Consider the following 21,792-nt stretch of genomic DNA (forward strand, 5'->3'; position numbering starts at 1 on the left):
CAGAGAGGTGGTTTTAATTGAATTTCATTCTTGCAGAACTAGGTCATTGTTCTCTAAGGTTGTTTAAATTAAGTGCAAACTAAAGCATTCTAGTTAAATTGGTCCACTGGTCATTTAACAGCAAAGGATGTATTATTTTTACTGTCAAAGCTGGCATAGTTAATAGTGTAAACACAGAGTACCCCTGGGCTTTATCCTTAGAGCCAGAACTTTAGGTTGGGGAGTTGGTGGTGGTATTTTGTGTGATTTTTACACATGGAGCTGTACAATGGATAAAACTGAGGTTTTTGTAGGTAATTGTGTCACTGATGAGGAGTGGCCCAGGCTGGAAGGGACCTCAGGGATCTCTGGCTCAAAGCTTGGGCAGCCCTAAATTCAGCCCAGGCTGCTCAGGGGTTTTTCCCCCTTGGGTCTTGGAAACCTCCAATGACAGCAACTCCCAGAGCATGTCACCCCCCTCTAAGCCCCCTTTCTCTGAATATGTACATATAATACACTGGAAATTGGGAAATATTTTTGTTGTGTTTTTTCTAATGTTTAGTATCCTGAAAATCACTAAAACTTCAGTTCAGATGTTCCTGTAATTCAAGTGATAGTTTTTCTCACACACTTAGGAGATATATTTCTCTCTTAAAAAAAAATAATACTTTTTTCCTCCCCAAACTGCATATAAACAATGAAAAAAGGAGAATTTCCTGAGTAGCACAGAGTGTGTGACATTGGAAATACGCCTTTTTCCCCTGCAGGAGCATAGTAAAGCTGCAGTACAAATTTAAAGAGAAGCAGTTCAGTAACAGCTTTTCACATTTCTCAGAGTAAATAAAATTATTAAATGAGAAGTTATATTAATATTTACTCTGAGGCAGAGCTAATCTTTGAAGTTAACAGTTTTCTGACTCAAGTGGTGTTAATAATCAGATCCCAAATAGGATTAGGAGGTAGAAGTGAGTACCTTTATTTGTCTCCAGGCCATTGGTACATAATGTAGATTACACAGATATAAACATAAAGGTTGGCAGTCATTAAAGCTGAATTTCAGATGTTGCATTTGCTTTAAAATCTTCCTGCTCATTTCTCTGTTGCTACACTCACAATTTTCCATATTGTGAAATGGTTTTCTTCCTGTTTTTCAGCCTCCCTTTTGCATAACATCTGAGGCTCTCCTCTGGACTGTATGTTTGTAATATTTGATTTCTAATAGTCTTAGGCAATGGTTTGTTGTGGTGATGAAGTAACACATTTCAGTGTTTATGTGGTTGAAATGTTTTCTGGAAGGAATGGGAAGAGAAACTGTAAATTTTAAACAAAGCTGTAATTAGCACAGTGGCAAAGTCCAAAGGGTTGCATGATTAGAGTGAACCAAAGCTGAGATCCAGCTGTTTATGTAATTTACCCAATTCAAGACATTTTCTGTCTGTCTGGGCCTTTAGGTTGCTCCACTAGAGAAACAACTGCTATCTCTTGGAAAATTTTAATCCTGAGGGAGACCCATTTCTTGGCTTTTTGTTTAGAGCATAATGGCTGGATATAAGTTCAAATTACTTCTGTGCTTTTAAGAAAACTAGGCTGTCTATCCTCATTTCCAAAAGAGCCAACACCTTTAGAGGTTCTCCATGTATTTTGAAGTCTCTTCCTATCTTGTGTGTTGATTTTTCCCTTGAATATTTGCTATTTTTATTTGGGTAGTTCTCTAGACCACAGCTCTGCCCTGGTCCCAGTTTCTCTTTGCAAGGCTGGGAAAGCACTTAGGGAAGAACTGGATGAGATTTGTTCCTTCCCTTCAGTTACCTGTGATGAGAACTCAGCTGAATTTGATGTCATGCATAATGTGCTTTGTGCTGGTTGTTTCTTCTCATGGGTTCTGCTCTGCTGTGTGTACTTGGATTTAGTCTTGCAAATATTTTTCTGAAATGTGTCACTCAGATCTGCCAGCCAAACCTTCCAAGCACAGAACTCCTCCAGTTTTAATGTTTTGTGATTTAATTTTAGAAGTATAACAGTTCTGCCTCTTTTATTTGAAGATACTTGAAAAATACATTGAATTTGCCCATTTTCCTTTAAGATTTCAATTGCAAATATCACTGTGTGATGTGATCCAGGCAAGTATGGTTTGGGTCTTAAGAAGAACAACATTTGACACATGCTTAAACTGCTGGCTGAGAGATTTAGGATGGACTCATCCATCTTTTTCCTTGGAAAAACACTTATCATCCTTACCCACACACTGGGTTTGGATTTGCCCAAGGTTTCCTGTTCTGTGAACAATTGATACTTACACAGGGTGACAGCAGAGTGTGGAAATTTGGAATTGTTCTCTCCTGGAGAGCTCTGGGAGAGCAGATCATGCAGGTCAGGGGATGTGTGTGATCAAACAGGACTTGTTCTGCCACAGGCAAACTCCGAGTGGGGTGAGTCCTTCCGTTTATTTACACAGAGGCACAAGGAACACATGTGTGTGTACACAAGCAAGAAATTTTATATATTGAGTTTAGTTCTGTTTTGAATTTTTACTTTCTGGTGGTTATCTGAAGAAAAGGTTGCTTCTTACTGGTTTATTACAGTATGAAAATTATCATATCCTACTAAATACATATTTTCAGGTCATAGTTGCTACTTCTGTGTGCAAATATGATAGATTGACTCTTTTTTTAGTATGATTTGTCTCATTCAATTCATTTGCTCTGATCTCAGTTTTCAAGGTCTGTACATACAAAAATAATGTATTTCTAATTAGTTAACTTCCACTTAATATTTATTTAACCTCTGGTTTAAGCAGAAATTTTTAATTAATTAAAAAACCTGTCAAAACCAGTGCTTTTAGTTTGGTTTGCACAAGGAATTAAAAGTGTGAGTATGTATTAAAAAGGATTAACAAGATATTTTTGGAACAAAATTCCCTTTGTAAGCAAGGAAAGTGTTCATCATTCAGAGCATCAGAAACTGTCTCTGATGTCCTTCAGGTGTGAAGGATGACAGTCACTAACACTGGTTTTTAATTATTCGTTGGAAACAACAAATAAAAGAAATTAAATAACAATTAAAAGGGAGAAAACAGCATTTCTTTATCCACTAGAAACTATCAAGTTGTTAAAATGAATTATGCAAACCAAAATAAAGGCACAGTTTTTTTCTCTAGTCCTAGAAGAGGTGATTGCTGTGAAAAGCTGCTTTTATCACCTCAGTCCTGTTTTCAGGTTATCTTCTCGTGACTAAATTCTATGGGACATTTAAATGCAGTTTGCCTTGAAAACAAACACAACTTAACGTGGCTTCAGCATTCTTTTTGACTATTCTACTACTAATGCTAGGCCTAGGCCTTAGCAAGCACCTTTATAAAAGGAAATGCTTTGGAGTAACTGTGAGTTATTTTAAGAGTTGAATCGGGATTCAGAATTAGGTGTGTTAGATTTCAGTCATACATGTTTATTAAAAACAAAACTTTGGAGGAAACTGGAAACTGTGACAGAGTAGATTAATACCAGTAAGTAACTTTTATTGAGACCTTGAAAGGTTTTTTTTAGCCTCTTTTGGACTGATGAGAAAAGCGAGGATATCAAGGTCCCTTGCAGAACTTGAGCTGTCTGTGGCTTTTCATCCGCTCTCCAAAGCATTTTATTTAATGTTTTACCAAGTGTACAGCCAAGCTAACCTGACACCTATCTCCAAGAGACGTGGCCTCCTTGTACTTTTCCATCTTTTGGTTGAAGTAGATTAGCTGGCCAAAACAAACCAAAAATCCCTAATCCTGTGGAAAACCTGGCTGGGAAATCAGATGATAACTGGTGCTGGGGAGGACACAAAAGAAGGACTGCTCATTTTGGTGGCCATCATCCGGGACATCTGAGTGTTGTAGAACTGCCCTGCCTGCAGCAGCTGTGCCTGCTCTCCTTCCCTAAAGCACTGAGTGAAATCCTGATTAGTCAGTAAATCACTGTAAGAGTGTTCTGTAGTCTTAGGGTTTAAGTAGCTGGAGAGATGTGATCTGAATACTGCAGAGAAAATTAATTCACAGTTATTGCCAAGATACTTTAGGAAGTAACAACTTAGGTCTGTTCATTACAGGGAGGGGAGTTGATTATGGGATGATAATCTGGTTAGAGGCCATGTTTCCTTTTATTTGTTTGAAGAGCATGTCCAGACATCAAGGTTAAGGTCATAACAGTGTTGTCAGTTCCCAGCTGTTCAGTTCCTGGGGCTTTAAAATAAAATCCACCAAGGTGAAACAAGAACCTGTGGGGAGCATAGATGCTGAGCTTAATTTGAACCTGGTTATGTTGAGGTAATCCACCATTCTGTGTACCACTAATCCAAAATTTCTTTGCTTTCTGGTGAAAAAGGAACAGAAACCTTTATTAACTATTGAAATAAGAGATTTATTCTAAGAAGACCTGTGTGGATGTGAGCTGTGAGACAGCAGAGGAGTAGAAATGAACAACATGTCACAGCACGTAGCTTCACCTTGTAGCCAGGTATTGGAATGAAGGTTTATCCCAGGGAAGGTACAGGCACAGAGGAAGCCTGATGTCTGGCACCAGGCACCCAAAAGGGTTTTAATCTGTGAGGAGTTGCCTTCACGACAGAAAAGGGAGAGGAGTGAGCCTGCCTAGAAAACGTGACTGGAAAAGCTTTGTTTGCTCACTCCCCCCTCGCAGCAAATTGCCTGAAAGAGGATCATGCACAGTGGTGCATCATTGCTGTTATCTCCAGTGTGACTCACTGAGCCATACATAGCAGCACTTCTTTTGAGGAGATTTCTTACTCAGAGCAAGCTGGATGAGGAAACAAAGACTCGGCTGTCAGACTGTTAATGTCACTTTTGCATTAGAATTCCTTGCGTGACACATGAAAATGTCTAAAAATGGCTTGACTAGCAGTGCCTGTCTGTATTAAACAGGTATTGTCAGGTTAAAAAATCCTCATTAGTTTTCTACTGATTGGATGCTCTTATTTTCATATTATTTATATATTTTTGGGCCACAAGAATATTTGTTGATTGCACTAGGAAATTATTGGGTATTTCAGTATTTGGATTGCTGGTAATGCAATGTAGCAGGTGGCTTTCAGAGCATGCTGTAGGCTTTTTTTATTCTGTGTTTGTTTCTCCCTTGTATTGCCTAATCATACCACAAATTAATTCTCTGTGACTTCTTTCTATTCTCTTTTAGCTTTAAAGGAACTGGTTGTGACATCCTAGTATGGCTTGTAGTATTGATCCCTTTTAAGATCCCTCTGTCCTCCTTTTAGAAAAATTGGTTTTCTGGAATGCCAACAGCATCATGCCTCCATATTGTGCATTAATTTAGTACCTTGTACTTCTTTTCTTGCCAAGAAATGCCAGCCAAGGCTTTCTTCAAGGTTTCAGTGCTTGCTGCTGGAGGAGCCTCTCTGGCCTTATCCCCAGATGAACTCCAGCCTGAGCATCCTGAGCTATGATTTTCTGGTGCTGTTGCCAGTGGCATTTTTGATCCCTGTTTGTTGCTGTAGTACAGCACTGTGCTCTTTGTTTATGTTGCATGTTTGTTGACTCAGCTCCCAAGATTTTTAAGTATGCATGGGACAGCAAGGAGTTCTCTTTTTTTGTGATGTGGGCAATGTATTAACAAAGTTGTGTTAGTAAAAGAAATATTCCTGTGTTCTGTTACAGGTTTTGGGATTTGAAGTTGACACGGTGAACTCTGTCCAGTTTTCAAACCACACAGGTAAAATTTTACAGATGTACTCCAGTGTCCCTGAACTCACTCAGCATGGGGCTCACCTCATCCCATGGCAGTGGAAGGACATTGGCCTTATGTAAAGATATAAAACTCTTTTGGAGTCACAAACCAGTTAAAGAGGATATTGGTTTTGTGTTTTCACTCACATTTTCATGATAGAGGATGGAAATGTAATTTTGATGTTTTCATTCAAATCTCTCAGAAGCCTGAAGATGGGAGTAGGATGGATGTGGTAATGTCCATTTCTGCCCTTCAGAGGGTGAGTTTCTTTTGTTAGGCAGTGATCTAATTAAGTCAGATAGTGAAATAACACAAATACATTTACACAGCAGGCATGTGAACAAAGGAGTCTTCAAAATGGTTTTCTCTGAATTATGGCTCTACGAAAGTCACAGTCACATTATCAAATCAAACATCAGAAAAATACAGAGGTAGATGCAATGTTTCCTCACTATGTGCCCATTCAGGTACTACCAAGTATCCCAAAAATCTCATTTTGGTGAGAAGAAAGGCCTTAATACCTTTGGGTGTATTTTTATTTAAGCTCTAAGCCTGAATGCAATGCACTCACCTAATATATTCAGACTTCCTAATACTGACAGTGCTAGAGGACTTGATTTTTTAAAAGAAAGCTGAAGTTTATGTTTATTTTAGCAAAACCTTTCACCCATAAAGGAGCTCCAAGTGATTTGCTATTTTTGGATCACTGGAGACTCATGTGCTCTCTTGGTGGTGGCAAGTTTGAGAGGAGAGCTACTCTAGATAGAGAAAATCTATAGGTGTCTTCAGAAAATAATCTGGGAGCAAATTCTGGCTTTAACATCTTGGAAAAGGGCAAAAGTTGTTTCTGGCAAATTAAAAAGAAGGCAAAAGTTGAGGTACTTTTTTAGTATCTCTACAGGTGCAGCTCTATTAATAAAGTACTAATTTTGAGACAGAGATCAGACTGTTCATGCAGCTTTCAGAAGGTTCTAAGATGACTATCATGCAGGGAATTTAGTGTCACCTTGGGTAGAAAAAATTAATGTTTCAAAGCTGGCTTTAAAGCTATCTCTGCTTGTTGAGGAAGAGTAATAACAAAAAACCAAAAAAGGTAATAATTAAACAAGGGAATGAGGCCTTTCCTGGCTTAGGTAAAAATCTGCTTATTTTGCTTGTACCCTTTGGCACAGTACAAAGGTTATCTTGTGTTTTTCAAAGATACTTAGGTTTGACTTCTGTTTATTTAAAGAATTTATTTAGTTTTGGAGTTTGGGGTTTTCTGTTGTTTAATTTCAATAGCTGGGTGAAACTGTTGTAATCTTCCAGAAATTAAGCAATTTTTTCATGTCAAATTATTCAGTGCTTGAAATGCATGAGCACGTGTTGTTTGTTGGCTTTCTGTTTCAAGATTAAATCAGCTTTATAGGGCACTGCAAGAGCTTAATAGAAGTTTTATAGACCATAAAGTGAATGTGTCTCAAGATGGGAAAATTACATTATCAGTAGGGTGACCAGGTTCTTAAAACAAAAAAGAAGATTTTAAATTTGTTTTTAATGATATCACAACCAAGGAGAGGTTTCCAGTGTTACATTCAAGGTTTGGCAGACAGTGGAAGGAACATTAAATTTGTGGTTCCTCCTCCCACATGAAGACCCTAATGAGCATCCCAAACCCAAAACCCCAAAAATATCTCAAATATCACAAGTCTTTAAAATACTGGAACGACTCCTGGTGTTTAGGACTCAGGTTTGGTTTTGTTTTGTGTGGGGTTTTTTTGTTTAGTTGGTTGTTTTTTTGTGGTTTTGGGGGGGAGGGGTTTTTTTGGGGGTGGGGATTTTTTTGGTTTTTTGGGGGGGAGGGGTGGGAGGGATTTCTGTATTTTTTTTCTTTGTTTTGTTTACTGAATCTGTTAAAAAAATCCCAAAGTTTGCCACACGACCTCATGATTTTGGGAATTAGAGCTTGTGTCTGGCACTGTCCTGCAATACACAGGAATTGTGTGCAGGGTCAATGGGTGAATTGGTTTTCCTATAAAAACAAAATTTTACAAGAACAATTTCTGTCATCATCATCAAAGGTGGAGGACAAATTCCTCCTTCAAAATCTGGCTGTGAACTTTAGTTTCTGGAAGAATGCCAGAGGAGCACAGGTGGAAGAATGTGTGGGGTTTGGACACGGTATCCTTTCTTTCCTTCTTCCCCTGTTTTTAAATTTGGAATTAGCAGCAAATAAAATGCAGAGAGAATTTATGACTAACAGCCTTTGGTGAATCATTATTGCTCTTTTTTTGCCCTGTCTACAAATTAATAAGATACCACAGGCCTCTTTCTGCTGACTCCTGCTCAGAAATTGCAGCTTTCTTTAGTCTCTGATAATCCTGAAATTTGGAAAATGGGCTTTGAATCAGTGCCCCTGGGAGAAGAGTTTGTCATGTTGCTTCGTGAGGAACTTCAGTGATTAGAGTGACTCACACTTGAGTGGCATCATGCTGCACATACAAATAAAAAAAGCTGTCATGCAGCCTATTAAGATTGTTCTCTTTATGCTATATTAATAAACCCTTTGCAGAAGCATCACCTCATATGATGTGCAAAAATAAAAACCTGGATTTATTTTTAATTGTATAATTGATATTTTTTGGGGTGCCTTTTTAATTCTGCAGTGATTTCCAGTTCTGTTTCTCACTGGTAGGTTAATTTTAAGCAATAATGTGCTTACTCTGCCATCCAAATCCTACCTTTGAAACAGCTCTGGAACAAACAGCCTGGGTTTTTTTTGTTACTTTTCCTTTTATTCTTGAGCACGTTTGACTTCCATTTAGTGGGTGTGCAGTAGGTGGCTGGGTTGGCTGGTGGGTCTAAGACATGAGAAATTACAATTATATCTTGATGTGATTGTGCACAGTCTGCCCACCCAGGTGATTCATTCACCCTTGTGTGTGCAGGGCAGAAAGAAAAGATCTCCACTTGTGCCTGACACTGATAACATTTTACTCCCACCCTGTGACCAGCCATAAAAAATCCACTGGGGAATTTGGTTCTTCATTTCTGCTTTTGTTGGAGGCCTCCTGGTGGCTGCAGATGAGTCAAGTGCTCAGAGCAGGTTGTCTGCTGGAGTGTGCAGTGTGAATTTTGTGACACAGCTGGGCCCAGATTCCCTGTCCATCTTAAACACTACAACTTTCTTCCTTTTTCCCATGTGAAATTCTTTGTTACTGGAGCCACTTGGAATAGTTTTGCAGGGAGCACCACAGGAAGAACTCAAACCTCAGAACAGAATGTTCTGGGTTGGAAAACAAAGGAATCTTACATGCTTTGCTATACTAAAATGGTAGCTTGTTTTTCTCTTGCTGTGTTGGTCAGTTGGGGTTTTTTTTTCCCTTCTGATATGCCTGGTAATTTCATTTTCTTTCTTCCTTCCTTATTTTTGAAAGTAATTAAGAGGATTATAAACACACTCCAAAAGGGAAAAAAAAAAAACCAGAGGAAGGCAAGTATGTAAATTCATCTTGGGGGAAGTTTTAGCTGCCTCTCTTGGTTGTGGTTTTTGCTACTTTATTTATTTTTCACACCAATGTCCAATGAACCAGGACATTTCCTTGGAAACTGATGAATATGTTCATCATTTTAGTGACATGAGGTGTTGTATCTTACTTGTTTGTCATTGCCTTATCTGCTAAAAGCAAATAGATAGGATGTAATTGCAATAAAAAATAATAACCCAGGCAGAAGGGGTGTAAGGTTATTGAGGTGTTTATGTTCATCTGTGTGTTTAAAATTATTACAGACGTGGGAGACGAATGGAGTCTGAGCCAAGTGGGGTTTTGAAGAGTTGTGTCATGATTTGCAGTGTTCTCTCTGCTCTCTCAGACCAGCAATGAGGGGAATTGTTTGGTGGTTTTGTACCCAAAACAATGAAGACTCAGCTTTCTTCCTTTCTGCCTTTCCCCTTTCAAGACAGTCCCTCTTTCTGGGACCCTATCCTCCAGTTCATGAAAACCTTTTTGAACATGAGTAACTGGCTTTTTCTTCAGTCTTTCTGCTTTTTAGTGTTACATTCTGCCAGGAAAGTAGGATAAATGCAGGGTCATGAGATTTGCCCCTTCTGTTTGTCACATTACATGAAATTACCCTGGGGAAAGGACGTAGGGGTGTTCTCATCTTGCTGCCAGTTTTGATTTAGTTTGGTGAACATAATTCAGTTCCTAGTGACATCACAGTTCTCTGCAGCTCCAGTGAAGTCATTCCCTTTTATTTTTAATGTCTCGATAGCTGGGGCTTCCCTGAGAGCTTCCCTAGGGCTTTGTTTTTAACTCTGGCTGTTGTGTAGTTAGACTTCAGGTTGTATTACACATTACCAGATAATTAAAAAGATCCTCAAGTTACCTGTGGAAGTCATTGCTGCAGAGCTCAGACAATGTCCCTGCCCCATGTGGGTGACACCAGCTCCAGAGATGAGCTGGGCTGCTGCCTAAAGTTGAGTTTTTGTATTTATTTCTCTCCCTCAGTGGAGGATCAGTGTAACATGAACCCTGTGCACTGACCATTTAAGACAGCTTGACATGGGAAGCTGAACTTTTGGTTAAGCAGTGAATTAACAGGGTCTTTGTAAGGAAAGCTCCTGAAAGTATCCAGGTTGCCTGGGCCATCTGTCATAGTTATTTTTATGGCCATGTGTAAGATAAATACCAGCATTTTTTGCCTTGATTCTGGGTGAAAAGTGCCCCCAGTTTCCTTGGTGGCCCCAATGGAAGAACTCTGTTGTTGTAAATGTGGGCAACCTGATGAGGGGAGAGAATGATGCATCTGACTCCATGTTCTCAGAAAGCTAATTTATTACTTTATTATACTATATTATATTAATACTATACTATACTAAAGAATACAGAAAAAATACTGAATGCTAGAAAGATAATAACGAAAACTCATGACTCTTTTGAGAGTCCTGACACAGCTTGGCCCCAGTTGGCCAAAGACTGAAAACAACTCACAGCAGAATCCAATGAAACAATCACCTGTGGGTAAACAATCTCCAAACACATTCCACATGAGCACAACACAGGAGAACCAAATGAGATAAGAATTGTTTTCCTTTTTCTGCGAGGCCGATCGCTGCCTTTCAGCTTCCCAGGAGAAAAAACCCTGGGCATGTTCAGAGAATGTGAATGCCCCACTCTGTTGTGTCCCTTTAATGGATTTTCAGTGCTACAGAGGCTGGGGGAGAGGAGAGGACAGATTATTTCTGTGTGATGCTGCAGATGTGACAGAACAAATATCTGAATTTGTGTTAAATAAACCAAACCCTGGATTTGCATGCACTCAGGGGTTCTTCAGAACAGAAATCCCTTACTTTGTCCCTTTCTTCACAGGGACTTTGTGAGCAGCATTTTCCTGGGTGGCTGATGTGAGTCAGGCCCCCAGCCAGCTGGCAGCAAGTTGTGTTTTAGAGGCTTGGCCTTTGTGAGCTGAGGGGAGCAAAATGATCCATCTGCTCACCATACCGTGGGTCTGTTTGCACTCACAAGAAGGAAATCTGAAAAATGTGCTTATCCCAGCCTCTAGACACCTTTTGGCAGTCACTCTAATAAGTCAGTTTAGAGTGATAATCAAAGCCAACAGTTTTCATCACAGAATTTTCTAACTGCAAGAGCAGAAGTTAAACAAAATACTATTGTCTTTACACAGGGGAGGTATGGGAGAGGATATCTCACTTAACCTTTCACTTTTCCTAATTCCAGTTAATAAAAAGGTAAGCCTTTTGACAAAATATGAATTTATGGAGATTGAAAGAGTTAAAATGTGGATGTCTCATCCAATATCCTGTTGGAAGCCCCATTCTTACATACAGAGGAGTGATTGGTGCACGTAGATGGGCAGGCTTTGCTGACAAGGTGCAAGGTGCATTTACATTTTTCAACAAATGTTTAGATTCTGTAAAGGGAGATATTCTTTATTTTCCTTGGAATTGGCTGCCATGGACCTTGGTCCACTGTTTGCTGGAATCAGTTGAGTTTATCCCAAGTAACTTCCACCTTCCATCTGCTTCTCTCAGCTGAGCATATTTGCTTGCAATTCTTAGAGATCATTCAAGGATATATGGAGTATATGGATATTATTTATCTGTTTGTAGTGCCTTTCTGCTACTCCTTTCCTCCATCTCCAGGATCCTCAGCACTGAATCTGTGCTATTTTTTGAAGAAAGTCTGTCAGGTGGCCCTGTACATTTAAAGACCACCCATGGCAGTGTTCTGCTGTGATCACTCTGTTTGTGACATGCAGGTCCCAGTGGATGCTTTATCTGATGGGTGCAGGCCTCTGTCCAGACAGATCTATAAGCCTATTAAGATTGTCATCTAACTGTCAATATTTCCTTTTTTTTATATATAGTATAAGATAACAAAAATAGGTTATACTGACACCCTCCTCCAGTGAAATCTAAAACATATGTTTTTCCTCCTCCACTCAGAAAAGGGACAACTTGCAAAAGCTCCATGGGAAACCTTGCAGGAGCTTGTGTGTGCTCAGCTTGATTTTCTGTTAAATAGACACTCTCAGACGGCAGTGTAGTCACTCCAGCTCCTTTGGGAGGCAGAGATGCTGAGGAGAAGTTGAGCACACATCCTGTTCTGCTGACAGCAGCTTTCACTCAGCACCAGCATTTCACAGGAGGGGAGGTGAAAATCCTTCCTGTGCTGATACTGGCTGTGTGGTCCCTCCACGTGTATCATCTGTGTGATCTGAAGCAGAAGATCCATCTCTTGAGAGCTGCCCTGGTGTTTTCTTTGCAGGCTATGCCCACTGGAAGGGTCAGGTGCTGAATTCAGATGAGCTGCATGAACTCTACGAAGGGCTGAAGCTGAACAAGGTCAACCGCTACGATTATGTGCTCACAGGTAAGGAGAACTTGTTCCCTGCAGCTCCCAGCAGGTGTAAACAGGGCTGAAGAAATGTAAAACACATATCCCTCCTTGTTGCAAGCCAAGCAATTAAAATTTCAGCTGTATATTATAATCTGAACTGGCTCAGTGCTGTTCACCTGGGAGGTTGTAACTGGGCAGGTAAATTGATCCGCTGGTATCATTTACAGACTTGTACAGGCCAGGCATGTACAGGCTCACTTAATATTTTGGGAGTGCCTCTTTTGGAACAATGCATCAGGAATGTCAGAGTATTATTTTTAAATTTATTAGGAAGACATGAGTTTAACCCTTTCTTCTAAGTCTGCAGTGCTAGCACTCTGTGGTACTGCCGTGTGATTTTATAAACAGTTCTCTTGATTTTTTTTCTATCCTTGATTTTTTTTTTATTTGATCTTTAAGGCTTAGTGCTTTGGACAGTGAGCAAAGTATGAGTAGAATTGGGTCTTTGCTTTGGCTGTCATATATCTTGATTTTTTGCTCTTGTTACTGTGTGACCGTGTTCACAGGGATCTTATGCTGAGGGAAGAGACGAGTATCTGACTCCATGTTTCAGAAGGCTGATTTATTATTTTATGATATATATTATATTAAAACTATACTAAAAGAACAGAAGAAAAGGTTTCATCAGAAGGCTAGCTAAGCTAAGAATAGAATCTAAAAGAATGATAACAAAGGTTTGTGGCTCGGGCCCTGTGTCCAAGCCAGCTGACTGTGATTGGCCACTAATTACAAACAACCACATGAGACCAATCACAGATCCATTTGTTGCATTCCACAGCAGCGGATAATCATTGTTTACATTTTGTTCCTGAGGCCTCTCAACTTCTCAGGTGGAAAAATGCTAAGGAAAGGATTTTTCATGAAAAGATGTCTGTGACAGTTAGTGTGTAGGTCATCTGAGTGACTACAGTTCTACAGTGTTTTCCTGTGCTTACAACTAAGTGTTTATAAATACAGGCAAAGAGAACTTGTTTAGAATACTTCATAGAAAGGACAGATTCCACAAGAAGTTTTTAATAAAAATTTCTTCTCACCCAATTCCTGCTTCTCAAAAGTAGGTTACTGATCAGATTTCACCTCAGTAAGAGCTGTGCATCTGGTTTGGATAGTATTTTCAATTTCTTACAGCAGTGAACAGGGACTTTTTAAAGGTAAGCAGAAATACATAACCAGCTTTGATTGATTTCATGGCTTCCACCTGTAGGAAAGTTCTTTATACACAGGGAAAACTGGAAATTTTAAGTGCATGGGTTATAACTGCAAAGTCATTCTGGGTGAGGCATGTCCAAAGAGTTACTGCCAGGGGTTTTTCAAGGAATATATCCAAAATAAGGGAGACTGAATAGCAAATAGATTGAACTAAGGTTAAGAAATTAATTTTTGCATTAATGGGCTGTTTGCTGTGAGAAATAGATAAACACCCTTTCTTTCCTGGAAGGAACTCACACAGAAAATATTTCCAGGAAAAGCACACTGTATTGTAGGAATTTTCAGGAGATGTGAGTGTGCAAATTTATAAATAATATTTGAGTATTCTTTTAGCAGAAATGTTCCTTTTTTATTTCACTTCCAACTCTTGGAAGAGACCTCTACTCATTTCTTATCACTGGCAAAATGGATTTAAGAGATTAAAAATGGTAGAAGGAAAATAGAAATCTTCAGCAAAAAGGAATTTGGGAGAAAAAGAGATTCTTTATTAATAAAAGTCTTGTAAAATAGGATTTTTTGTGTGTTGTTCAAGTTTGTTTTAAAATCTCTTTTGCTGCAGCCATTTTCAGTATGAACAAAAAGAAGGCATGAGTAGAAAGAGCAGTAATTTCTGAACATCTAATAACACTTCTTGTGTTTTAGTCTTCAGCTGCACTGTGGCTGAAATTAAAACCCATTTTTTTTCCATTCATGACCAAAAGTCAGATTTTTCTCTTCAAACAGACATTCACTATATTGTACAACTACTTTGTATCTCAAACAAGCTGGATATGATTATTTAAACACTGAAATATGATTATTTAAACACTGAAAAGCAATTTATCAGCAGGTGGGGTTTGACTGTTAATTGTCTGATGATTATAGATATCTCAGCTGAGATTAAAGTTATTATCTTTAGGCCAATTATACAAAGTAACACTCCATGGACTTTTTGTGACTGTTAGCTATTTGTAGATCTTCTTGGATTTGTTTCATTTGCAGTAAGACACTCAAGGGAAGCGATAAATTGCAGTTCAGTGTAACTGTTTTCAACACCTCTGTCAGTGATGTACAGTATTGTTTTCAGTATTATTATTTACTCAGTATTATTATTATTCTTCAACTCAGTATTATTTTCCAGCCAGTCTGCCATGACAGGTTATTTTTAAAAAAATCTTTGCTTGACTCTTTTGACTGATTGTCAGCATTTCATGGATAGAATCCAGAATTTTGGCAAAGAATCTTTTCCATTTCTCTGCAGCACCCAAGAATTGATCAATTTTTCAAGTTAAAAAAAAAATCTCCAAAATCTACTTTTTTAATGTAGTTTAAAATATTTTATTAGAATGGACATTTCCAAGGACATTGAAAGATGCTGCCCTGCTAAAAATAATAGTATTAAATCAGAGAATCACAAAATATGCTGAGCTGGAAGGGACCCACAAATATTGAGTCCAGCTTATGGCCCTGGCCAGCCCCATCCCCATCCCCAAGAAATGAACTACAATAAATTAAAATCAAATAGATAACTCATAAATGTTGTTAGTAAAGTTAATACATAAATATATCAATTAAGGAACATCTATAACATTTAAAAACTAGTGATTAAATAAGAATATTTTGGTGCTAGCATTGTGATTGGAGCCTTGAAATACAGTAAAACTTATTTCCAGCTTATTTCACTGCTAAGCCTGAAAAATAGGAACTTTATTGGTGTTTTGGAGATTGCTCTAAAATTATCAAGGTTAAATCTCTATTGCAATAATGTGTTGGACTCAATCAGCAGGAACACTATTAATAATAAAAAATTGCCTCAAGACAGAATTTGAGAAAAGTATATGGAATTTTAAAAAATTTCTGTTTTCTGCATGAAAAAGAATACTGATCAAAATATTGTTTTTATTAAAGGGAATGTTCTTTCCTTCTAGCTTGACCTTTGTTCATATATGTTCAAGCATTGTGAAGTTATATGAGCCTTTCCTATACAACATCCTCAGTAAATGGATTTTTAAGGTTATACTTGTAGTTGTGCAAGCACTGTCTGAATTTGTATTCCAACCTTTTATTCCTGAGTCAACTACTGAAATAAATGCCTTTGTTCTAAAAATGCATTTATCCAAAGAATAGAAGTATGCAGCATTCCTATCCACAACTAAAAACAGCAAAAGTGTTCAAGAAATTGGACTTCAAAGGTGTCTTTTTTTTTTCTTTTTCTAAAAGGGTATACAAGAGACACATCATTTCTGGCAATGGTGGTGGATATTGTCCAGGAGTTGAAGCAACAGAATTCCAACCTCGTGTATGGTAAGGATGTGCATTTTAATCCTTCCTGCTCCCTCATTGAGTATGCTCATCATTTTCACATTTTAGGATGGATGGAAACAGTGTTCTGATGTTACAAAACACTTCTGATCTATCTGGAGCCAGCTGGGCCTCCAGTGATGTTTCATTTCAGCTTTAGGTGGTCAAGGAGTTGGGTTTTATCTCTCTATTTGCTGCCTTTCAGTGTGGTTCTTGCATCATGCATCCAAAGGAGAGTGTGCCTTGAGGACTGGTTGTCTGTATCCAGGAAAAAATAAAATTCCCATCCAGCTGGTGCTGATACAGAGGCTGTTCAGAGTTCAGAAGAGCCACAGTTCAGTACAGAACACAGTTCAGAGGCTGTGTGGGCTGGCAGATGAAGCCTCTCCTTGATTCTCAAGTCAGCCAGAGCAGGACAGGCTCTCCCATGTCACCCTGCCATGGCTCCTTGTCACATCCCAGAAATGTCCTGCTTTCTGTCCTCATAAGTTCCATGATTTACCTTGAACTCCAGGGCTTTTTTAGCTCTGCTGCTTTCTAATATTCCCTAGGATTATCCAGGGAGCAGGAGGCTCCAGCAGCTGTTGTCACTAAAATGTCACATCAGGCTTCAACCTGGGAGAAAAGATTTCTTCTCTTCCCTTCCTTCCTTTCCTGAGTGTTTCAGGAATAACCAGCATAGGCTTGAATTTCAGCTGATAGGGCAAAATCAGTGAGGATTTAGTGGGATAAAAAGCTGGGAATGATGGTTTGAGCTGTCATCTTCAGGCTCTGTAAACAGTATGGCCAGGAATCATCTAGAATGATTGGCAGGGTTTGCAGGGTGTTGTACTGAGCAGTGATAACTGACTTAAAATTAACAAAGCATAGGTCTTAATTAGCAAAATACAGCAGAGAAATCTTGACTGGGTCTTGTTGCTTTTTAGCCTTTATTTACACAATTGGATTGTCAAATTCTTCATAGCCTTGTGTGAAAGCTAAAGAGTCTTTTGGAATATGAACAGAAAGAGACATCTCACTGTGCAGAGCAGGAAGGAAGTGGTCAGGTGGTGAGAGCACAACGAGGCTTCTGAGATCCTGTGTGCTTAATAAATAGATTCTAACAGAAAGAAAATATTTTTAAAATGTAAAACAAATTGCCCTCTTTTTACTCATAGAAGCTTCCTGAAATACTGACATTGATTTGATATCTTTGGATTTGTGCTTCTTTTTGATCTTGCTTAAAGATCTGTTAATACAATGAACAATGTTTCTTTTTGAAGAGCCGTGCTAGGCTGTTTCCATGCTCACTGAGGACTCTTGGAGTGTGTTGTTAGTACTGCTGGTGATCCAGAACCTGTGCCAAACATGTGTTAAATATCATTACACCAAGTACTTTGGCATGAATTGTCTTCTTGTTTCATTATAATAGTTTCTTTATCTAATACACACAGAGCATTTTGGTGTGTACCAAATATATTTTATAAAATATATATAAAATATATTTTGGAATATATTTTTTCACACTGAAGTAAAAATAGGACTCTTTTCAGAGCTGTTAGCTTCTCCCATGTTTCTCCCCTCCATTCCAGACAACTTTTTAAGACACATGACCTACTCTTTCAAAATTGGCAGCCACCAGATACAAATTTCAGTGTGCTGCAAGAGCTGTGAGAGTGTGTAAGCTTTGAGATGCTCAGTGCTCTTCTGTAGCCACCACTGTTACCTCCCAAAATTTCTCCCTCCTCCCAGGATCTTTGTAACTGTACCCTCTTTCTAAACCTACATTTTTTTCCAGTGTGTGATCCAGTGATGGGTGACAAGTGGAATGGAGAAGGCTCTATGGTGAGTATTCTTCTGCTTGGATTTTCTGTGTAGTGAATGTTTGTGATACAAAGATGTATAAAGTTTTAGTATTTTTTAAACAACAACAAAAAAAAGGTGCTTTGGATCCCAGCATCAAGTAAGTTAGTACTTAAATTTCTTGGTTTTGAATGAGATTGGTATCTGGGAAGAATGACAGCTGTCCAGCCCTGGGATTGTTTCTGGCTCTCTCCTGAGACAACAGACCTTGTCCACAGGAAAATATCCTTCTACTCCCCATCCCTGTCTCTCTGGAGTTCTCTCATCACCTCTCCAGAGCTGTGTTCTGGCTGGTAGCCTGGCTGCCATTGTCAGTCATCCTGGGAATGGACACAGCCCTGGAACCTAAATGAAGATTATTTATTTCATGTGGGATCTGACAGCTGTTGGGATCTGAGCTGGGATCAGTGACAGAAAGATCCCGTGTGCCAGTACCAGGCTGCACCCTGACAAAAAAAAATTCATTTTTAATTAAAAAATTTTTGAACAAAACATTTTGGTTTTGGGGATAAGGACATGAGTGAGCTGGGACACTCTATTTCCTCATGCTGCGGAGTCACCTTGGTGAGAGAGAGCTTAAAAGTTCCTCACCCAGACATCATTTCCTTTTAATGCTGCCAGTTTAGGTCCGTCTGCTTAAAAATGGTGCTTCCCATCCCCTCCAGGGAAGAAAGGGCTGATGGTGACAGTGTCCCCAGCTGGAGGATGCTGTGCCACTGCGGTTTCAGAGTTTGGAGCTGTCAGGTCACTCAGTGGCAGCTGGAGTGGTGGTTGAGGGAAGGAGAGCTGCAGTCCCACATCTCAGACACTCTGACAACTTCTGACACTGTTTTTTTCTCCCCAGTATGTGCCCAAGGATCTCCTGCCAGTCTACAGGGACAAAGTTGTACCTGTTGCAGATATAATCACTCCTAACCAGTTTGAAGCTGAGTAAGTGCTTATTTATTTTTCTAGCCAAATAACTTGTGGAAAAAAGCAGGGAACACTGATACCCCTTAATTTTATTTGTCTCAATATAGAGCCTTATGTATGTATGTGTTGGGTTTTGAGTTGAGCTGTTAGCTTTAAGTGGTGTTTTTCAGATGACCTCAATTGCTGAATGTTGACAACAATTAAAAATACAGGAGTTATGAGAAGAAAAGGTTCTCGTTTTCTTCAGTGTCTCATTTTCATGATGAGATTTCTTGTTATCACCAGAGGCCTGTTTCTTGGACAGGTTTAAAAAGTACCTTCCCCATCCTTACCCATTAGTATGAACATTTTAATCGTGCCAGAATAACAGAACTGAAATAGTTTGGTTCAAATTCCCTCCCCCACACAAAAAAAAATATATTCAGAATTACCACCATGGCAGCATCTCAGGGGAGCTAAGAATTTAAATGTCTCCTCGTGTCCTGTCTACACAGCTGTGACTCTTTGGTCAGGAGATAATCTCTGGTGGTGCAGCACAGGCTGTGCCCTAAAGGGGAGGCAGCAGCTACATGGGAGAGGGAGAGAAAACACTTGTGAGGGGATTTTTGTGATGCAGGGACCTCTGGAGGAGGCAGGGTGGGACTGGTGTGAGTGCTCTGTGTGTCTGTGCACGTACAACACTGAGGTCTGCTCCAGCAGACCGTGGAGCTACAGATGGGTTTGGCCTGTTTGGTGCAGTCCCAGCTTTCCTCCTCTGAAAGGACAAACAAAAATTCACTGCCTGAAGAATTCCTGCTGTTTTAACATTTCTGCTTCGTTTTCAGGTTACTCACAGGCAGAAAGATTTACACAGAAAAAGATGCACTGGAGGTGAGTGGGCAAATGATGGGCTGTGTGGCATCTCTCTGCATCCCTGCCTGCAGAGCTGCACTTTGCCTTTAACCTTGGAGTCACTTTGGCCTCTGTCCTTGCCATGTGTTTATCATTAAAGCTTGTACACTTCCGGCACAAAATATTTCCTGTTTCAGTGTCAGAATTCCAAAGAAACTTCCCCAAAAGATCTCCAGATAAAGGGATTACAGTGGTAGTGAGTACATCTCTCTGAACTTGCTTTCTGCAGTGAAGGAGGAGTGGCAGCAGTATACATGGCAAAAAAAAAAAAAAAAAAAAAAAAAAAAAAAAAAAAGATATACAATATCATATAATAATATAATATAAATAATTATATACAAGAATATATAATCTATATTATACTAATATATATTATTATAATAAAGTATATATAATTATATATATAATAATATATTATTATATAAAATATATTATATATAATGATCCACTCTGTTGGTTATGTTATATTATATTATATTATATTATATTATATTGTATTGTATTATATTATATTATATTATATTATATTATATTATATTGTATTGTATTGTATTATATTATATTATATTATATTATATTATATTATATTAATATCCACAGAGTGCATTATTATATATAATAATCCACTCTGTGGATATTATTTGGTTGGAGTGAAAACCTCAGGGGACCCCAGGCATTAGGAACCTGTTTGGAGCTCTGCTGGCCACATTCAGCAATGCTGAGTGTGAGGACAGCTCTTCCTTATTCTCCCAGATAAATCCACAGCATTGACAGCTGCTGTCGTTGCCATACAGAGCTGATAGATGGCCTGCAAATATATTGCATGGAGGTGTAATGATTTGCCCTTTCACACAAAGTGAAGAAAATAAAAACCTGTAGGGCTTGGTGGTGAAGGACAAAATAGAAATCCAGTTTTATTGATGTCTTGAGAAGGACTGAGCTCTTTGTTTTGTTGGCTACTCGAGTGCTTTCATAATGGACTGATGTAATTCTCTCCAGTTTGGTTTTGAACTTCAAAAGAACACAAAATCTTTAAACAAGCAGCAGCTGCAGTTGCACCCTGGAGAGTAGCTGGGGGTCTGTCAGCCCAAATGTTTGTTGTTTTTTTGCTGTAGCAACGTCAAACACCACAGGTTGGTCACCATCCCTTCACAGCAGGAAGCAGCTACAGAGATCTCATCTCTGAATTTCCTCTGCCCCCATTTCTGCATTACCCCACTGTGCTGGGTGAGAATGATGAGCTGTGCTTCATGCCAGTAACAGCAACCTGCAACTCAGTTCTTCTGTTCTCATCTCACCAGTGGAACCAGTCTTGAGAAGAACATAATTAGCTGGGCAGCCAGTAGTTTTAAATTTGCATATTTCAGCTGCAAACCTGAGTTGCTTGTGCTAAACAGTTTTGCCAATTAGTCTTCTGACTGATTAATGCCATAGCTCTGATTTGTGATGGGCTTTAAAAAAGAGATGGAATACTTAGAAATGGCAACATTTTTAAAGAAGTTGTTTGCAGGATATTATACTTTAATCTGTCTGTATTTCCAGCTGCATGTCATATATGGGTCTGAGTAATCATTCGTGCTGGAATTTGTCCCTTTTAAAGGTGGCAGGAATTCTGGCATTGATTTCCATGATTTCATGCTTGCTTTCCTTTCCCCAACAAGGCCTGTGATGGCAGTAGTGTCTAATGACATAAAATTAGGCATGATGTAATATTAATGTAGAGAGGACTAAATCCTACAGCTAGAGACAGTGGAGATTAGGGTCCTAGTGAATTGTGACTGTGAAATGAAATTTAGTTTAATATTCCTGCACAGACTGATTGTGTCAGTGTGTGCTGGTGGATTTACTGCTTCTCCAAAACCCCACTGATGTCTGTGCAAAGAGGTCTGACAGCTGAAGAAACTTGGAGGATTAGACAAGGAAAAAAAGCAATAAAGTATTAAAAAATAGCAGAAATAAATCCTTATCATCCAGCTGCTCATGAGTCATAGCTAGCCTGAGAGGGTTTTTAGTTAAACTCTTCTGGGAGAATTAATATTTTA

At 38.9% G+C, this 21,792-nt stretch overlaps 1 protein-coding gene across 1 annotated transcript in view; it reads left to right on the forward strand.

Moving 5' to 3' along the window:
- Positions 1-21,792, forward strand: part of PDXK (pyridoxal kinase) — a 39,176-nt gene that overhangs the window by 13,337 nt on the left and 4,047 nt on the right. Inside the window, exons 2-7 of the mRNA XM_054291282.1 lie at positions 5,645-5,699; positions 12,485-12,589; positions 16,025-16,108; positions 17,883-17,929; positions 18,792-18,877; positions 19,684-19,729. Coding sequence (XP_054147257.1) covers positions 5,645-5,699; positions 12,485-12,589; positions 16,025-16,108; positions 17,883-17,929; positions 18,792-18,877; positions 19,684-19,729 — 423 coding nt within the window. The remainder of the gene's footprint in view (positions 1-5,644; positions 5,700-12,484; positions 12,590-16,024; positions 16,109-17,882; positions 17,930-18,791; positions 18,878-19,683; positions 19,730-21,792) is intronic.

The sequence above is a fragment of the Melozone crissalis genome, unplaced genomic scaffold (genome assembly GCF_028551555.1).
Source record: "Melozone crissalis strain CALT ecotype California unplaced genomic scaffold, PUWL_Pcris_2 ptg000090l_1, whole genome shotgun sequence".
Classification (NCBI taxonomy): Eukaryota; Metazoa; Chordata; class Aves; order Passeriformes; family Passerellidae; genus Melozone; species Melozone crissalis.